Genomic DNA, 21,366 nt, shown 5'->3' on the forward strand with positions numbered 1-21,366 from the left:
TGTTTCTGTCAGATCGAACAATATCTCTCGCTTCGGCTAGCGGAAAGTGAGGACGAAACTAAATTCGAGGAGTTCTTCAAGTTGAATAAAGAAAATAAGAAGGATTTGAGAGAAAGACGTTTCCGTTCAAGGGGAAAATTTTTACTTACCAGAAATAATTTGACATTTATGTTATAGTGGAGAGAGTAAAATCTGTACCTTTCGGCTTGCGATAGGTAGAATTTATCTTACGATTTGCGTTACCTAATCCAAGAAGCTCGTCGTAGAGTTATAAAACTTTATGAGTGATCGGCCGACTGCAGCTCTGCTACTTCAGTTTTATCGCTCAACTCATATATTATACCTAACGCGAAAATTAATTATCTAGCAAAGAAATAAATTGACAAGTGCGGTGGAAGCGAAACGAGTTTTTTTTAACAACATTACGTCAACTGAAAGATGTTATATAACGATTATCTGAGTCATTGAAAAAAATCTTATGACAAAGTTACTAATTTTAAGAAGTGTATAGATTTGATGGTGAAAATGATAGAAAATATACCTATAATTTCATACATCTATCAGGAAATTTTTTATAAGTCAATTTTCGCGTCAACTCTGCGAAGATGTTCTGAAATTGAGATCGAAACTCTATTAGGACGGAATATCACTCGCTTTGAAAAACGTAAAGCCAAGTAAACAACTTGCAAAAAATCAATCAACGATTGTCATTAGCTCCTTATTTTTTTAGCGTCTTGAAAGTGAGTTTTTATTGACAAATATTATATAATATATAATATTCTCAAAATATTAATTATCCTGGATTTCTTGATTTCGTATTATTGCGATGTTCCGCATAAACTGATCGAATGTGACACTATTCGACAGAAAAACATGATATCAAAAATTTGATTTCACTTCTATAAACTCAGGAATAATGACATAAATAAAGTTGTCAAAAATCATCGGTGAATAGTTCAAGAACCACATTCGTGTACGAAAATTGGCTTTCTTATGGAAAAAAGCGGCAGCTGTTTCCTTAAAAAAAATATAATTGCGGCTACTGTGATGAAAAAAAAAAAAAAACCTAACAGGTACATATTGTGGCTAATAATGCCCTTCGGTACATTTCCATTCTCGGAGCGAAAAAAAATGGGCAAATAGTAACCTCACCTTGAATTTGACCTTCTTTTTTATATTTCTCGCAATGGAATTGTCAAAGAGAATTCTCATAATAAGAAATAAATCGTAATCACCTGAGTTAGGAGCAAAAAGAACGATCGGAACCAAAAATTTTTTCGGCTGACCTCGCGTATCGTTTATCCAGTGTTTCCGCAGTCAGGTTAAAAGCGAAACATTCCGAAAGTCTCGATTTTTCTTCCTTATAAGGCACGATAATTAAGACGTTAAACAATCCACACAATAGTCGTTTTGTCGCGTTAACACGAAACAAGTGCAGTATTTGAAATTGGTTACGTGATGGTCCCGAGTCATTCACAGCGATACCTAATTTCCGTTACAACTCGTGCGTAAAGTTTCGAACGAGAGATACTGGTCAGGGCCGGGTTACGTCTATCTTGTGAAAAAAACGCAGAGCACCATTTGTCCGAAGGGAATTGAGACCTAGATTGTCCGCGAAGCTGGTACAAGGAGACAGACGACGCTTTTTAAGGAGATCGACGAAAACGAATCGAACAGAAAAACCGAGCAGTCGCGGGGCCGAATTATACCGTGGATAATTCTCTTCGATAAGCAAACGTAACTCCGTTTAAGTTCCAAATAAGGAAAATAAAACGGTGTCACGATCCGAACTGAATCGTTTACTGAAATCGGATGAAAAATATAAGAGAAAACGGAACAATAAGGAGGAAAAGAAAATTAAAAAGAGTTCCACTTTGCGGGGCACCTGCGCAACAACTGCGCGAAAATAGATGTTGCGTGGTAGTAATTTACGATCCCAAGGAGCTGGTCGAGGGTTGCAGGCCACCACCTCCTCGTGTATAAGTAATCTTGACTCACAATGCCCCCCCCTCCCTCGACTCGTAAATGAACCAGTAAACTTTTCAGCGAACTTAATCATTTCCAAAGGCGGCTCTACTTTTTTGGAGCTGCGAGGTGTGGGAAGGAATTTTCAACAACCTAGCAAACTGTTTTAAGATGAACTCGTAAAACACTTTGGTATAGCGGGCATTATTTTTAGCCGATAAAGTATGCCCCAGACTGGCACGAATATCGTCAGGCGCCACCCTCGGTACTACATTTTTGTTCTCCCTTCCTTTTCTTCGCAACCCAATATCTTCTCTTTTCAGGAATTCGCAAGAGCGATCCTTGACCGAAGAATTTACACCATCGTCACTCAGGAAAAGGTCGACCTCTGGGTAATATCCGGCCTTACTGGCGCCTTCAAGGCCCCAAGGGCTTCACCTTTCGACGTTCCGAGCGGTAAAGACAGCGAGTTACTCGAGAATTAGAAACAGGAAATCATTTATTGTCGATTTATTATGCTTGCGGGAAGAAATCTCTGCAATACTCGCTAAGCTAGCCAAGTCAGACTGTAAAAGATGAGTCGAAAATTGAAGACTCTTTGTGCGCAAGAAGGCAAGTGTCTTTCCCCCTAGAAATGAAGGAACCAATGGGAATCAAAACCATTCTGTCTTCTGCGGATTTTACGAGAAACGTACTTGAAAGGAATCAATTTACATCAATTTTCACTCATTTTATTCGATCGATAATTCAGATTAAATTTTGGATACATTTACGAGAAATAAATTGCTGTTGAATTTACTAGAATCTCCGACAAAATTGTTAGAGACTGGCACAGCTTGGTTTTAAAATTTTTTCAATATGCAGTTATATTTACTTACAAATTTAACGTGAGGGAAATTTCCAGTTACAAAAATTTTATTAAGGTTATCAACAAAAACGCATTAATTCCCAAAGAAGTAAATGCATTAGTCATTTTTTTCTCTGCGAAAGTGATCAAACAACCATTTTTTAAATGAGGATAATCTCTCCAATTGCCATTCTCCTTAAACGTTAATTCTTTATTCTTTAATTTCACACGATGCTGTGTATTTTTGTGACTCCTTCGCCAAAACCGGCAATTTTACGTCTAATAACTAATTTCATTTCGTTTACTTGAAAGAAAAATCTAAAAACAGAACAATCCATTCCCAATTAATCGTAGACATAAATTGTTTGTGTTTTCAATTAATCGATTCGTCGTTTTCCGATTAATCGATCAATCGCTCAGCCCTGATACAAAGGTACACAGTAAAAAATGTTTAACCTCAATCGAGCGGTATGATCAATAAACTGTAACGGAAAGTTATACCGAACAATGCTGTCCGTTCTCACACCGAGAGGTAAAATTTTTCTCCCCGTTATTTGATTTATAGTGTTAAGAAAGCAATTAGACAGTTTTAATGCGGTATAAAATGATTTTTTAATTGGAATTATTGTTCGTAAATGAGAAAGATTTGTGTCTTCCCTCCGGCTTACTCCCGATGTTTGACTGAAATCCCTCAGGGTAATTGAATTAATTATCGAAGTCAATTACACTTTTAAGTGTGCAACAACTCTAATTCCGTTCTCTCGCCCTCTGGGACAAAATTTCCATGAAAATTGTCAATTTTCCCAACCACCTAACCTACTTATTTAGTGACAGATGGCGGTAACCAATTATAAGGGTGACTGCAATTAACTCGGAGGAAACTGTATATCAAAAGATCTTTTCAACGCTATATATTTCGACGATGACCACGAGGCCGAAAGCCAGCTACCAAGTTCAACCTGCACCTCAGTTCATCGACGGCTTCGTTCGCGAGTTTTGTGCCTATTATACAGACCGGTAATTGTTCTATTCTCGTATTTAACCAGCCAACTATATTTACGTAACAAACTCATGCTAATGAGACGACGTGCAGCACCACGCTTCGTCCTCAGAACCTTTGCCAAACCCGTATAAGCGGCCAAGTTATACTTGTATGTGCCTGGAGTATCTAGCTGTGATACCATCGTAACTTTCGTCTCCGCATCTACTAAAGTCGCGATTGTAATTGCGTAATAAACTCACTGCCTACGCGCTACGGGCTCGTTCACCCGAGCATCGGTGAGGGAAAGAGAGAAAAACGTGAGAAAAAATGAGGGAAAGAACGCAAATGTGAGAGACAGGGGGAAGCTGCTTCGTTAACAAATTCCTGTTGCACCCTCATCTAAATTTTCTTCGCCAAATTGATTTATCAATAAATTAACTTCCAGACTGAAAGCAATGTTTTTCTATATTTTTGCGATATATATTTATGAATATATGTATGATACATACGTATGAAGAAGAACCCTGGGGTTTGGCATACCAGCGGCCGTGAATTCGTAATAAAAATTGATGGGACATTGTAGAAATGGACTCACCCCTCGGCACAATCAATCATATTGTTTTCTTTCATCATTTCATCCAATAGAAAGCAATGTAAAATAATAATGAAAATTAAATCTGTCAAATTATTCGTAACATTTGTAACAAGGAAACCGAATGGTTTTTATAAGTTAAAGTTTAAAGGTTTCATAAACTGTATAAGACAATGAAAATTCTGAAATATGTGGAAGCGAATAATCTAATTCATTTTTTCCGGACTTTCCCGGTGGCGAAGCACATCGAAGTTGATGAAAAAAATCGGCATCTGAGCATTTTTCTTTTTTTTTTTAGAAGAAAGATTGCGGTTCACTCACTTCCTTGTCCGTCGCATCTTCCGGGCAACATCCGGTTTTCACGATTCCGATCGATCAATACTTGAAGTGGATAAAACAAAGCAACGTGAAACTTTTGGAACACTTCGAAAAACACTATAATCAGACCTTGAATCACACAAAGTGAAATTTTTTGTAATCGTACTCACAGAATCTACCAAAGCACAATTTTTTCGCCACAGTGCCTCTCATAAGCATCTTCAGTGGTTTTTGGGGTGAATAATCCTCTCGCTCCTGGAATACAGCTTCCCATAAATCCCCTACGTTTTCACATGTTAACTCATGCGTACCCTTCTAAGCGAATTGAAGATCAGCATAATGCTTTCCCGAGACTCGAAGCTCACAATAGCTTGAACGTAGATAAAACACTATCACCCGAAAAATTTTAAGCGAAAATCAATGTTCAGTGTCTTTGCCAAACGAATAAGTAACATAGATGTCTCAGAACAACAGCGAAGTAAACAAGACTCACCTGGTCGTTTGCAATAGGGTTATTTATACAAACCAAGTCGACTGTAGCGTCAAACGACGTTCTGAAATGACTTTGATCGGTTTGGTGCCGCTGTTGCAAGGTACCGAAGTAAATCGGAAGCCTGAAAATGTAAGAAAATTCTTTATCGCCCCCGTCCAAATCCATTAAAGTGACAAAAACACGTCACTGCATGGTTATCGAAAAGCTTATATTAACGTAAAGCCATACAGCGAGTAAAAATTTGACGAGCATCATCATCGCCGCGAGAATCTGTCTCCTAATCGAAAACAGTTCGGCTAAACGGGCACCGTCGACGTTCCGTACTTCGGATACATAAGCGATATACCTAAGCATGATTGCTTGCGAGGTAACCCGACTCAAAACCCTTGTTTCCATTCGACTCAGCGCTGACAGATGAAAACCTTCCTCATGCAAGATACATCCCCGTAAATAGGCACACCTAAATCAGTTGCCTCCCACGACGGCTACATCAAGCCGGTGGTAAGTGAATACAAGTACAGGTATGGTGGAGCTGTACCAAGGCAGGTACCAGGTAAGAGACGCATAGCTTGGCGGCCCAACAATACATACGCCTCGCGGTGTTGGCTCTACCAACTTAATCTCTGGTACAGGTCTATGTGTGCGCGGGAGAACCTCGAGCATTATTATTCAGCAGTGAGCACAATCTGTCGTCTCATCAGGAACTCAACCACTCAATCTATCTCGGCGAAATACCGTCTCACGAGTTGGGTCGAGGTATGCGGCAACAGCACTGCTTCAATCATCCTGCAGCAACTTCGTGAAGAAGGCCAGAAGGGCCCGAATGACGACGAAATTCGACAGGAAGGCAACTCACTGCAACGCTGGTAAAATACAACTTCAACACCGTCTATTATGTTCTAATTTCCTCACTCTGACCCGATTTGGTCCTCCGGGTAGCGTTTTCAACTGAATATTCTATAAATACTTCGATCGGCTTGGTGAGACCTCATTTTTATGGATATAAGTTTTTAAGAGACACGCGTGTTTTCCACGTTCTTGTTCCTCTTTTTTTCTCCCTCTCCTCGACGTCAATAGCTTTCGGGATTTTCAAGAGGATCTCTGGGGATTTTGGGAAAGAAGTTTCTCTCGTCTAATGCCTCGACCAGATCGGGGTTTCCTCGTGAGACTGAAAATTGTGCGATGTACGCTTCGGGGATGTTTTGTGGTGCTTATCACACGCCGGCCTCCGTTACTTGAAAGCTTACTCTTGTTTATCACGCACGAATCTATTCCTCTATCTTTTCTCTGTTACCGGATCAATTGTGAGGCTCGTACGATGGTTTTGTATACTTTACATAAACGATTCACGTCTTAGCATACAGTGGATCTTGATGTGATATAAAACATGTCAGTGATGTATGCATTTACTACTCAAGACGTCAGGACCAATGTCCGTTATGATCCGTCCAGGTGATATAATCAAAATGACGAACAGTTTCGGCGATACTTATCAAAATTATCATTTCCAAGATAATAAGCATGCTCAAAATACGAATGAAAATGATGTTTTCAGACATTTTTTTTAAATTTCAATTCTCAAGCCGAGAATTGCATGCTCGAATTTAACAAAAAAAAAAAAACATTTACTTACTAACAAGTTGTGCGGACTGATAGGTATTGAAGCAAATACTCTCCGAATAATTTTTCATCGTCTTTTGGTCTCCGATACTGAAATGGTGCCGCTTTCAAAGGACAGTTTCTTCGTCTAGCTGAAGGCAAAGTTAAAGAGATTGTAAATCAAGTGCATTTAACAGTATCTGGAATCAAAATTGAATCAGGCTACTCTGTAAATTAGAAAAAAAAAAATTGGCGAGTGATAACACTGCAAAGATATTCCCGAAAAAAAAAACAAAATCCTCACTTATAGTATATTGACGGTATTAATCACTCCGACTTCGATAACTTTTACTGACCGCAAAGAAGTTGGAAATAAGATACTTGACCTAAAATACACCCTAGTATCTCTAGTTTCCGTATTAACCTCGTTCTCGTTTCGTGGCCCGATTCCGAAACTCGATACACACGGGGTTTAGTTTGATTTATTTTACTTCCTCGTATCATCCTTCGTCATTCGTTAAAATCCTGCTCGGCTACATCTCTCGTGACAGTATCCATATTCCGATATACAAAAACTCTGTACATATACATTGCGGAACACTTTCATCCTTAATTGGAAAATTACTTACAAAGCATAAACAAGAAGAAACGTCTCTAAAACTTTGTTCCAAACAAGCTTACGGTGAGTTCACCTCTGCAGTATTTCCACTGAAATTCGGCAACTTTCCTCGGAACATGTGTTCCGTCTGCTTGAGTACTGCTCAAGAATTCCAAACCATGCAGAGGTGAACCCTCCCGGAAACTCCAAATCTCTTATCATACCGTAAAATCGGTTGCAACCATGGTGTAAGGTACATTCCGATTTAGACGTACTAATCTCCCATTTTTCTGCTGAAATTTTATTGCGCTGCAAGTTGATGCAATTGCAGCAAAAATGAAAACTATTTATAATATTTCAGTAGTACTGTGTGAGTGATTGAATTTTTTTTTTTTTTTTGCAGTCGCAGCCTCATTCAAGTACAAACAATTTAAAATTCTGACGGCAATTTCAGCAGCAATAATAACCCCGCCATGCTTACAGTAAACGTAACAGAATTTTTATCCCATGTCCAAGGCTTATGAGAGCACATTCAACATTTTAAGGATTGGACGGGAACATTTGCATCCTACGGTCATTACGTCAGCATAAAGCTCAAGCCTTAACAAGCCGCATATTTATCTCGCTCATTAGTTCTACCAGCACCCATGCTGTACTTTTATACGTAATTTCAGGTCTCACCCTCGGTATTTAAAGGCATACACTTCCAGCGAAGTAAGGACATTATTTCGTGTTTAGGATGTCGTTGGATGTTGCAGCGGCAGATGCTTCTAATGATATGTCTGCCGACGTAACCGAACGCACGGCGATGATAATTATTGTATATTCAGATGGTAAAACTCGTACCATTATGCGTTGTCCTGTGCAACGAGCTTGGCACGAGTTGACGTTAGGTGAGCTGGTCGCGGTTAAGGAAAGTCAAGGTAAGATGAAGCGAGGCGAGGCGATCCAGTAAGCATCCGCTTCTATGAACCGATAACCGTGCCCACAACGCCAATAATTACCGGGGAATGCTTCCTGACTGTGGGAAACTCTGTGGCGTTCCGTAGCTCACTACCAACTCCAACATACATTCATGCATATAACTAGGCGCTCACTTAGCTTTAGATTACTTCACCTTCATACAGTGAAAATCAATAATGGCATTGTCACTTCCGTTATACTTGCAAAAAAATCTTCCTGTATTGGGACATCGCTGATCCTATCGAACAGTGCGCGAAGGAACGAAAAAACTGTCCTTGACCATTCGAACAAACGGTTCTAGTTTTCATCAGTATCTGAATCCCACATTTAATCGCCACGGTTATCGCTATATTCTCTATATACAGACATTTTTGTGAGCTACTAAACGTAACATTCTTATAACCTTAGTATCGAAAAGTTACACCCATAAAATCTACCGTGTTATAATTAAGTTCCTAAATTCAATCGTTACGCATTCAGTAGAATGAATCACACCATTAGTTCGACTGACTGAGCACTTATGGATTTCTAGACATCCTTTATTCCAATGCCAGAGATCCATTCCTCCAAGCGTCTGAATCACTCGACAGGGTGTAGAATGTCTGCATTGAGCATAGCTCACATCAGCCAACTGGCTCGTGGTACAAGTTTAACGCAAACCAACCCGGGAACTTCGTCAAACTGGTGTATAACCGGCACTTTCCTACCACCTCGAACCCTTCTGCCATCTTCTCCTAACGCTGTTTCTCCGACTCACCCGACTCGCAGTGGGGGACCTCGAATTGTTAATTCTGATTACCTTTACGCCCGCCATTTCTCGCTGTTCCGTTCGCTTCCCTCCTCGCCTGCTTTGCCTTCGCTAATGTTCCTCCATTTGTGTCAAAGTTGAATCGCGTTTCAGAGTTCAGAGATTTTACCAACCGTTACGGGATTGTCGCATGCTTTACACTCGCCAACTCTCCGAGTCTCTGCAGATTTCACGCAGAATGAAAATTCATGCAGACCTGGACACGTTTTATTCCTGACGTAACGAATGGTTGGAATTTTACATACCAATTTTGATCGAGTCTCAATCAAACGCGTTCAACATTTATGTGAAATCAAGAAATTAGTATCATCATGTGTTACAAATTATACGATGTGTGTACTTATATTTAGAATACCATCTGGTTCATTACGCTAACGATGAGATTATCCGACAATTATCCTTCGTACTGGCGATTTGATTTTCCCCCGACAGATTAATTATCTCTGCAATAATCGCATTCACTGCATCAAGATTTATACCCATTCCTTGCAAGCGGTTTGCCTCACAAAGAATGTGAGCAACCAATCATTCGGCAAGCTATACTCCGTCCTTTGTATTTAAAATTCGCTCCACTCGTAAATTAATGATTGCCTGTCAGACGGTCAATGCATTTCATATGATTCTCGTGGGATATTCAGTACCGAGAAAGCCATTGGCATGGATGAATCTTTGCAGTAGCTAAAGCCTCATCACTTTTGCATCACTCGATATTTGATAAGCCTTCTGCATTATCATAAAACAATAAGAAGTTCATCGAGCCGTACAATTAAACTCGGGCAACTTCCACCTTCAGAATTTTCACCAGAGGTTGAAATCGTTAAGGATAATTGGAAGTCGTTGAAACGTTATCATTACTTGAACTTAAAGTTTTTAATCCCCTGCTTTGTATTCATGGGTACCCACCTACCTCCCCATGCCCGTACTATCTACATGTGTTTGTCCTGTGCTTACGGAGGGTGTGTAGCACAGACTACACACGCATAACATACATAAAATACGTGTACACATACTTTCAAGCGGACGCGTGGATATAATTTGCATAAAATTATATTTGTTGTGTTACAGTAACGGCAAACCATCCACCGCAGAGACCATGGATCCCCTTGACAAGGCCCAACAGGACTCGACCGACCTGTGAGTAACACATCCTTCGTTTATATAATACCTAGATACGATCACAGACGCCGGGGAATGCCGTGTGATAACGGGAAATCTTATGATTTAGGGAGCTGCCAAAGATCTCAGTCGAACTCGTCTCAAATGTTTTTGAAGTGCTGAGATGAATGTTTCACTTCCACCTAAATCACGCAAACTGTGAAGTTTCATGAATCTGAAATGTGACGGCGAATTTTGTAGTCTTGCACTGTCAAAAATGGCGGTGTTAAAATTGTCCAAAGATTCCTGATATGGAATACTACAAAACCATTTTTTGGGGTCAACTTGAAAATTCATAATCACATATAATAATGTTATATCTGTTGTTTTAACGGTAAATGAGACAAAAGTTGAGCCGGACCAGAAAATCTTAATGTTAATATAGTCGTACCGAAAAATTTGTTACGATTGCTACAATTTTGCTAGTTTAAATAACATTGGAACTCTGCTTGGCTATGTTTGCAAAACCTTTGCTATTGCATTGAAAATTTTCGCTTTGACAGCTAAAATTCTTGCTCGGACTATATTAACATAAGAATTTTCTCGTCTAGGAAATTATATTTTGTCGTAACTTGCACTCATAAATTCGTACATTTTCACTATATCGCAGAGCGATTTATTAAATTTCTCCACTCTCTCGGCATCGGATGACACTGTAAAATTGTACTTGCAGAACTTTTCCACCTCTGCGTGATGGACATATAATCCACGGGTAATGTAATATGGGAAAGTGCTCATTCGTTTTTTACGACGTCGATGAAAAATTGGCTTTATCACCTAGCATCCCAAAATTACACTTATTCTCCAGCTAGATGCTTTACCATTTCCAAACACCGTGTAAGTGCATCGTGACTGTTGGGTGTCAGAAAAAGGAATTTCCACGTAAAGTTGTACCCTCGTGATCCAAAATTGTCGCGATTTTATCCGCTTTAAATCAGGTTATCGTCTCGTCTCATCGATATTTTTCACATCACCGCATTGTGTAAGTATAACAGCGGACATGGCGATGTAAGGAAGCAATTAGTTAGCCGGGTATAGCGGGCACGCTGCGGATTGCTCTGCGCATTAATTTCTACCCACCCACGTGCTGGCAAAAGACTCGATGAAATATGGTCCGCTCGATGATAGCACCGAGACATTTGTTCCCTGTTATATCTTCACAATGAAATCTCTCCTGGAAATAAATATATGAAAGGAACGCGACGAGACGTTCTGTGTGCCATGAGCAAACAACAAACGCCGGCGGCCGCCACCGCCAACACGTACCAACCAGAGATCCGCGCACAAAATACCAGAGCACAATAGACGTTCGGCTAAATAGGCTCCTTTGAGAGCGGGGACTTTTTTTCCGTCGAATTTTTTTCTCCTCTTTACTTTTTATCATTCCATTCTGTTTAACACTATGTTGATTTATTTTTTAAACATTTCTTCTTTCAAATCTAATATCCGCGGTAGTCGAGAAGACAAACTAATCTGCGTTTTTGTAATTGTTCAAATTTTCTATATACATTCTGGAGGAATGAAGAGGAATCTTTGTAGCAAACACGGCTTTTACTGACAGTTAATTTTAACAATCAGTCAGGCAAATGATCGACTAATCAGGCAATGCTCGTCCACTTGCGGCAAGCGCGGAAACGAAAGGTCGGTTTCAATAGACTGCTTTGATAAATTGATCTATATTCAAACGATCGGTCGATTCGATGTGGCACTTCTTACCAAAGCGCTTGATACGTTCGAAATGTTCACCTTTCATTTGATCCGCGACCAAATAAAATCGCGTGTAAAACGCTGCCTCGTTTTATAGCTCCCACTTTTTCGGACACCGATACTTCCGTTTGTTTATAAAAAGCATCAAAGAGCAGATTCAGTATTGACAAAAATGTGCAGTCAGTTCTAATCTCGATTTTCAACGTCTCAGAGTATTCAGAGGAATATCTTGCCGATGTGAAAATTTAACGTCTTTTTTTTTTAAGCTAATGCAAACCCCGATCATCCCTAAACCGCTTCAATTTTATATATAAAATGTATACATGAATAGGTTTTATTCTGTATAGAGTAATATCGTGGAGTTAATCACCCGTCGATTTCATGCTTACCAGATTTCGAGATTTCAGGGGTTTCCAAATATGTATAGGATTCTAAGACTTCTCAGATTTCGAGACACTTCAATGATTCGGCACGTGCTTGGGCAAGTAATTAACCGCTTCAAACACTTTGTGGTAGTCATGGAAACGGAGGATTAGGAACGATCTGTGGCCCTAGCCAAGAGAGGATTCCCCCCTCGTACAGGCGGTGAACCTGGACGTTGACATCGGTCTCGCGCAGACGTGAATCAATGTCACGCATGGATTACTCGGTGCAGAGATATATACACCGTGGCCGTCTCGTTACGGTCTGGTTGATTGGATTAACAGGATATTAAAGAATAATATCCCTGTCAGTTCATACAGCAGCCCCGACAGGAAATTAGGGATTTTGTTTCAACAATATGAATCCTCTTAAATTAAAACCGGAGAGCGCAGCTCGGCACATACCGACTACCCTGCTGAGAAATTCACGACGAGCACACACCGCCGGGTTATGCCCTCATCGCGTCGATTTTACCCGGCTTATTTTTTCTTTTTTTTTTTTTTATCAAATATTCCTCCTTTTTTTTCACAATCATTCTGAAACGTTTATAATTGCCTCGTTATCGGGTAACAGCTGGTCTTTGATCCTCTTTCATACTACATATATATGTATATATACGCAAGCTCTGTTACGGGTGAGCTGCAGAGTATGGCCTTACCATTAACAGCATGTCTTCTGACTTGCTCGTAATTACGCCGTTGAATGCCTGCGTGGCCTCGTAAACATTCCTCATTTCACATTTTTATTTTATTTATTTTTTCACCGTTTTGCCAACACTGCAGGGTGGATTTTTTTAGGATTTTTAGATCGGTGGAGATGAAAGAGAGTGAGCGAGGAAAGGGAGGGACGTGTCAAAGGGAAAGGCCGGCCCTCAAACCGCAATCCTCGTTCTTTGGGATTACGACACAACATTATATATGCGATATATGGAGCGTGCTGCTATAACGACAATAATTGATTACGGTTATTAGGGTTATTAAGGCAGTCCTTGGTACAAAATTGCCGTAATGAAGAGCGCATTATACATTCGCACGCAGCAAATAACCGCCCAGGGACAGTTGTTACTCATTACAGCCGATACGACGTCGTTATAATGCATTCCTAACAGCAACAATGACTGATATAACAATAAAGTTCGCAACAATGATTACGATGAAAGCCGATTTGTAATGGCTGCGAGTTTGATGTCACTCCTAATGACAACTCAGCTGAATGAGCCCCTTTTGAGCATCGCAAAACCTTTCGCAAGATGAAAGTCAGAACTGTGTCAGAAATGAGTATTACAAATTCTAAGAAACGAAATTACATGACTAGTCCTGAATTCGTAAAAAGTATTTCACTAATAAGGTTTGCATAATGATACGAAACACATCTCATTATAATCCATGGCAGAATTTTCGGTAAGTAAATCCATCGAAAAATATTGTGCGGTAAGACGCTTGTGTGCAAATAAGATCCTGATATGAGGTATTGAAATTCTTTATAAATAAAAATCTGTTATACATATTGATTCGAAAAACATCGTATACGATATCCATAATATTGAAGAATTTCAATTCGTACATCAAACAGGGATAACACAGTGTAGGCTGACTAATCAATTTTGTACTAATTTTTTTTTTCAGTGCCCTACGTCACACGAATAGATAAAAAATTTAAGAAGCGTTAAAGGTAGCATGTACATCATAGCACGTGAACAGCGAAAGATCTACGTGTGAAGCGTTCATATTTTCTCCCTCTCCGCTTTTAGAACAATCTTGATGAAACCGATAAACCCTGTTCCGAGTCATTCGTTGTTTTGCACCAGCGATAAACTAATCAAAACGCGTGCAAAATACCCGTGATCCGTCATCACACCCGAATAGCAGAGAGTATTCCAACCGAGAAATGGAACGAAAACCCTTCGGATGTTACCCCGAAGCATCAGCGAACCAATTACCCGCGAATATACACGCGTAAATTTCGAGATACTGTGACACTGCATCACTTGGGATTAAAGTGTCAGAGCCCCTCCGCTACATTCTAAGGCTCTAAGCTGTGGCTCACAATTAGTTAGTTCATGCCATCATCCAGGGCGAGGCGTAATCTTGGCTCTGAATCCGATTGCCGCAAAGGAGGTACTGTCAGCCCCTCTTACCACTCGCTGTGGGTTTGACGATCGCAGACGCCCTTCGTTACCCGCAACAATCATGCTGGATGACATGAATTGAACTGATAAGACGACAGGCTCACATCATACTCCCTACTACAAGTGATTACTTTTTGCACTGTGTTCTTCAGACATAAATCGATGAGCGGTAATTCGTACTGATTATGAATAAACGCTGGGGTTTGAAGAATCGTGACTATCAATAGTGTTTCATGTCCCTTGAGAAATTGCTGAACCATTGGTTACTGATCATAGCGAAGTTTCATCACTGATAAGTTCGTTCCAGTATCGACTGGTTTTTATTGATCGATTTGCCACCAGCAACACCTGTGCCAAACGTTACCCTTCTTCGCGAAGACAACTTGCGACCAATTTCCTAATCGATGATCCAAAAGTTGGCCAGCTAACTTCCGTGGTCCAAGTATCGCATTCTAACGATACGTAGCCTTCCTCAATATCTTCCATCTTGACCAATGCTCTCAGCCCTCCGTTTCGCCTGGCGAGTTACTCAACTCCAAGGTCCACGTCATCCACGCCAAGCCACGCCACAGCGCTGCAGCATCTGGGCAGATTTATTGCACAGCCGGTCCATCGGGCTTGGCCATCGTCGACTATGCCACTCTACGAGCACGGCAGGGAGGAACGGGCACATGGCGATGGGTGCGGGTATGCATGGCGCGGTAGAACGACCGCTACTGGCCAAAAAGAAGCTATTGTAAACCCGGCGCAGGGTGGTGTGGACGTAAATCACTTCATTATAGTTTACGCCGTTCATTATTTACAATACGACGCTATTGTAGAGCGCAATATACGAGCGGAAGAAGTCTTTTGGTAGCGGAACTGAACTGTCGAGAGAAATGCCGCGAGCCATCTGCTTCGCGTGTATCGTTATCACCGTGTTCGGTTCAATGTTTTTTTTATTTCATGTTAACACAGTGTAATGATAGGACAATGTTTCTGCCATCGGTTTAACTGCTTGTTCGATGGCTATCAGCTGCTGGCTAGCTTCCTAAGAACCATTTTGCGTCTTGAGTCTCTTCATTGCCGCAACGGTTTACGCATCAAGATCTTAGATATTTCGACGTTGCAGTGAATCCTACAAGCTTAACTGTTTGCAAATTATCGAACGTGATCGGAAGGCACCGGTTATATAGCCTGTAAATTCTCAATATCATTTTGAACTAGTCAAGTTCAGAATTAATTACTTATCGAGGAAGCATATATCTTGAAAGCGAAAAAGTTGAACCATATTTCTAATCGTTTATCATCCGAATAACATTAATCATCGCTGGCAACGCACTATTATGGAGGTAAATTATATTATTAAGGTCGATTCCTTTTAAACTATGCATCTGATATGACTTTAAATTCAGGCTGAATAAATCAAATCTGACCCTGCAAGTAATTTGTTAAAGGATATAACCAGAAATGATTTATGTTCCTAGATACCAAAAGAAATTTCATCCGACTTATATGCACTTATGATGTTCGAAATATCTTGAATTTAGAAATGGCGAAGAACTGTATTATTCGTCGAGATAGCTTCAAAGAAACATTGCCGGCGATTTACGACATATAGCTTGGAAACTCGGTAAGTTACAATAGAAATCGGGTCGTCCAGTTTCTATTCGTTACCTTCTCTCAATTGGTGTGAAGGTATTCGAATTACAGACTCAGCAATGTTTGCTTTCACCCATTGAAGTCTGAATCACCTGAACTTGGTACTTCGTATATTTTTACAGCTGTTTTGCAGCACCTTTCAATATCGACACTGCTCAACTCTACCTGTGTCAGAATCAGGTTGACTCCGGTGTAGATACGGAGGTAAAGGATGTTGCGGCAAGTGTGGAAGGGTCGAAGGAAAGGCGGTTAGGGCTAATTTATAGCCTTCCATGCGCTCCTGTTGCCGATTTTAGTATCGAATGGTGCCAAAGTCGTTTATTTATTGGTTTCAATCCTTGCCTCGCAGTTTGTCTGGCTTTAAGTTTAATTTAGCTCGTCCGCACGACAGTGCGAGGTTCAGGCTAAGGAGGCTGAATCTGAGGTGAGCCCTCGAAGGAGGAATGAACGATGCGCAAGTGAGAAATAAAGAGATAGAAAGATAGAGAGAGAGAAAGGAAAGTCAGGTTGAGTGGAGCCCAGTCGAGAACTACCAAGGTAACATTGATACGCGCAGGGGTTCTGGCAGCCGGTCTGATATATTGCTACGTAAGTGCTCACTTCTCAAACAAACTGCTGTTAAATGTGCTTTGCAACTACCGCCTCTGCTTCTTTCCCCTCCGTCTGTCTCTCCTCTTCTTCTCCTCTCGATCTTCCTTGCGCAATTTTCCTACATGAAAAACCGGAGTCATTCAATTCTCCCACTTTCTTATCATCAGCATCTTCACCACCCACGCTTCTCCCCTTGACGGATATGGAAATCGCGTATTTTCACCACCATCTCAACCTCGCCTTTCCGCTCTACTTACCCAGTACTCGTCTTCTTCCTCTCAGGCCAACTTCTCTTCTTTGTAATTATTTACGTATAAATATTCTTGGCAACAGAGAATCAAGGGCCACAGCAGGTTCGCTTATGATTAGTTACCTAGATTCAGTACGCACGAAAAAAGAGCATCGCGAATGCCAGAGACTTTTTGTAAGTCAGCGTCTCCATGCGACTGAGGTCGCTGATTTCTTTGCTAAGTCTCAATGCGTTCAAGAAAAAATAGTTCTCCAAGAACTGAAATTCGTTCGGATAATAATTTCAGGATACTGTTATTTGAGTATTCTTCAAAGTTTCGCAAAAATTGTGAAATTTTAGTATCAAAAAAAAAAAGATTTTAACTAAAATTTTTACATGTTTCACCGCCTTGAAGAGTAGATCTATAGATTTTCCTATTAATTATATCGAGATACTTGTTAATCGGTTGTGTTGTAATTTTTCTTCTCTAACGTGCCTCAATAAATTGTAACTGGAAGAAGTGTTAATTTACAGCTCCACTTGAGCGTCCGCCGGACAAGTTCATTTCAGGCGAAATAACTCTCACTACACTCGTGGACGGATGGACGAAATAAATTCTCTCTTGTCACGTAACAGGATATAGATTAATACCCGAGAGTAGGCTGAAACAATCATCCTTTTCACGCCATCTCACTTTGTGCAGACTGCATCTACAGCACGAAAATCTCAAGAGTTTCATAACTGACAGAAAATATTTGCAAAGCTTAACCAAAATCAAACGTTAACCGTATGAATCTGCCGAAACCTTAATTCTTCGAATAGTTTGTGCGTCAAAACTTTTATCCTGATTCTTGAAACGAAGAACTTTACAGTTTGCCTCCCGATTTCCATATTCGTGTTGAAGATCCAACAGTTTGAAATTATTCGAACAGCTCTTGAAAATAACAAGTGCACACGTTTCCACAATACAATAAGTCACAAAAATCTACACCTTAGAACTTTCCAACTCTTTGCAAATTCTCTCGCATCGTTATATTCGGATGAAGGATACGAACGTTCAAGAGTGTTAAAAACTTCAAAAGGCAGTGAATCTTTTTCCACAATGGATAACTATAATCCAATGAAAGTTTGGAAAAGTTTTCAACTAGCAAGACTTATTCGCGAAGTAAGTCGGTATGCAGTAATTACCGTGACCTAAGTTTATGCACTACAGTGACAGAGAGCCGGGAGCGTGACTGAAAGCTGTTCTGTCGTCTGCAGTTGACTGCTCTTAGCAGCAGGTAATTATTATAGTTTATAATACTGCATTGCTCGGGTATTCAGGTACTGGAAAGTGTTTGCCGGGTAAGAAACTTCAGCCATACGTTGGTGAGGTGTCCATTGAAGCCGACAAGCTGTACTTGGAGCCTAGGAGGCGAGTATTAAACGCGTGTGCGTAAATTAGGTAACTTGTCTGGGTTTATGGAACTGGTTTCGTGCCGGGACTTAAGGCAGGTCGGAGCATCGATGACCTCTGGAATTCCATCCGCAGCAATGAATGAAACTTAGAATATGCCTCATCTCATCCGGAACATCGTTTAAGTCAGATTGCCAGCTAAGCCAGACTGCAGCCTCTCCGTCTCTCTCTCTCTCTCCCTCTCTCTCCCTCCCTCTCTCCCTCGGTCTTCGATAAGCATGTACAACACGGTTGTACCATTGCTTTTCCACCTGTTGCTAAGTACCTTGCAGTTATAGTCCGCATTTACGGTGGATGCAGAGGATTAGTGTGAATTCTGTGAACTTATCATACGAAAGGGATTCACCTGCTTAGGCTCCTCCCCTTTTTTATCATCCCCATTGCAGATAGCCGTATTCTTTACTTGCAATTAGCAGCCATAAAATTCGTTGGATATACTTAGATGCTAAACAGCTTCTGCACAAATGCCCGCCTTCCAAATCTCCTCCGAGCTAGAGAGCTGCTGAATTTCTGGGTCAAGCCAATTCAAAGTTCAACCCTGCTCTTGCACTTACTCGTTTCACCGTCTCAACTGCTGCGCCATACATTTCACAGAATGATTCCTTGCCTTGTTATTGTTTTCCAGAACCGCCCAAGGGAGCACGTAAAGGTTCAGGGGTATTGAAGCAAGCAGTACCTCACGAGGTAGAATATATACGATACCTCCGTTACTTGGTGATTCTGCGTCCGCGTGAGACTAAAGACTGGTTGGTTAAATATATTTCGCCTAAAAGTACGAAGGCGATATTTCCTTTAACTGTAACGGTGATAGGAATGAACGTCTTTGGTTCTTTTCGTCTTGGGAAATTCTTTCTGGAACGGTCCGTATTGACTCACGGTGTATAAATAAGATTGATGAAAGATTAATACGATCAGGAAAAAGATCCGCCTTGCAGAACAGTAACGGAATTAATGCAGAGGAAATTGATGAGCCATTTTATGGAGGAAAAACAATACATCACTGTGATCGGAATCGTACTAAACGTATTAACTCTTCTACGCCTTTTCCATTATACCTCCCTATGTTCTTCGAATGAAAACCACGCTTATTTTTCGAGGGTGGAAAGATTTTTTGTGCCCCTTTTCCTAAGCTGATTATTCTCTTCGTGAATCAAATTTTCTATCGATCGATTCAAGCTCATTATCAGTCGACCAAGACACTTTTAATGGTTCATTACACGAATTTGGATATTTCCGTATTCCCTTGATATATTGTGTATGCAGCTTTTTTATGTATACTTCACAGTTAGATACCATTGACAAACGCTGTTACAAATGTAGGTTAAGTGAATTGAGTCATTTGTAATTCAAGTTATTTTATTTTTCCGATGAAGTAATGAGAGCGGGAAAAAGTGTCGACGAACTCGTACAAGAACTAAAGGTATAAGAATAAAATGAAATTCAATAAACCCAACAAAATAAATCAATAAAAAGTAGCTTTTACAGTATGGAGGAAGTTGTGAATAAAAACCGAGGAGGATTTTAACGGAATCTAACGCCTTAGGATTTCTCAAGTTAAAGCTTGGTGAGTGTCATAAAACGCTATCTCTTCTTAGTATTTGGGTCGGGCACTTTGGCGCTCGAGGCTATTGAGTGAGAAATAAATGAAGAGGAAGTTTAGAGGAAATGGCACGTCTTTGACCTTTGTAGAGAACCACCGCACCGTGTAGTTTTTCGTTCAACGTTCTTTCACCAATTTTCTCATAATAGCCGATGGAAAAACTGAAACAAAGACATCCAATGAAGCGCTTCGAACAGACGTTGAGCTTAAGTTTCCAGGGGATACCAAGTCGCCGCCCCTTTGTTGTCCACCGTCGATCGGAAGGCAAACAAGAAAGACAGGCACCTTCGATAAATGACTTTTAAGAAAAGGTATTTCGCGTGGTGGTAAGAGCAGCGTCAAGTGTTTTCTAACCTTTGTCACTTGGTCGTCGACCCTAAAAAGACGGAGGAATAGGGAGGATTTGCGGTTCGTTCGTTTTTTATCCCTCTTCTTTTTTCAGCTATCGATGTTTGACGGTCTAATCCTCTAAAGTGTCGGGGGTGCCAGACAGTGGAGAGGGTGACCAGACAGGAGAGTGGAAAGATTGCGAGATGAAAGAAGAGTTCGTGGCGTCATGAATAGCGGAGCGAGACTCTGATGTGAATAGGATGCTTTGCGCGATGAATATCGACTAGCGGCAGGTTCGCAGAGGGCGTCGGAAATATTTTCAGTCAGTGAGTCAGTCCATCAGTCAGTCAGCCAGCCTTAGTCAGCGCACATTGAAGCTTCCGGGGTGAAATAATCCCCCACTCTCTGCGTGCCCATTCATTGATCCATCCTGAATGGTGAAGTTGTCCACATCCTTCAATGTGCCGTCGTATATTGCCTCTCTGATGTCGGCCACTGGCAATCTTCTCGGAAGGAACTTGTCCTAGCACGCACACCTTAATCCCAAGACCAATGGGACGCTCGGGTCTAAGGTCTTACTCCATGATGATTATTCCGCCGATATCCTCACATAACTGAGATCTAGAATAAACCACTGTTGATAATGTATTCCGAATGTCCACATGTCCTCACACCTTACTCAACAAGTTTCATTCAACTGATTTTATCCGCGGTCATCCAACTGCCATAAAGTGCACGATGTATTCCTTGCATGCCCATTATACGTGTGTCTGTATTTTAGGGACCTGCGTGTAAGATTAGACGAGATGTCTCGGAGAATACTTTAGACGAGTTTTCAAAGTGTATAGTCTCTGCACCCGTTACCAAAATCAGGCCTCACTAAAGATCGACTTTCGACAAGACTCGAGTACACGTAAACCTATGAAGAAAAAACAAGTTCG

General features: G+C 40.7%; 1 protein-coding gene across 3 annotated transcripts in view; it reads left to right on the top strand.

Moving 5' to 3' along the window:
• Positions 1-21,366, top strand: part of twin (CCR4-NOT transcription complex subunit 6-like twin) — a 238,797-nt gene that overhangs the window by 189,437 nt on the left and 27,994 nt on the right. For all 3 annotated transcript variants that reach the window (XM_046637272.2, XM_046637271.2, XM_069133006.1), the window contains one exon: positions 10,231-10,299. In XM_046637272.2, coding sequence (XP_046493228.1) covers positions 10,231-10,299 — 69 coding nt within the window. The remainder of the gene's footprint in view (positions 1-10,230; positions 10,300-21,366) is intronic.

Source organism: Neodiprion pinetum, chromosome 1 (assembly GCF_021155775.2).
Source record: "Neodiprion pinetum isolate iyNeoPine1 chromosome 1, iyNeoPine1.2, whole genome shotgun sequence".
Classification (NCBI taxonomy): Eukaryota; Metazoa; Arthropoda; class Insecta; order Hymenoptera; family Diprionidae; genus Neodiprion; species Neodiprion pinetum.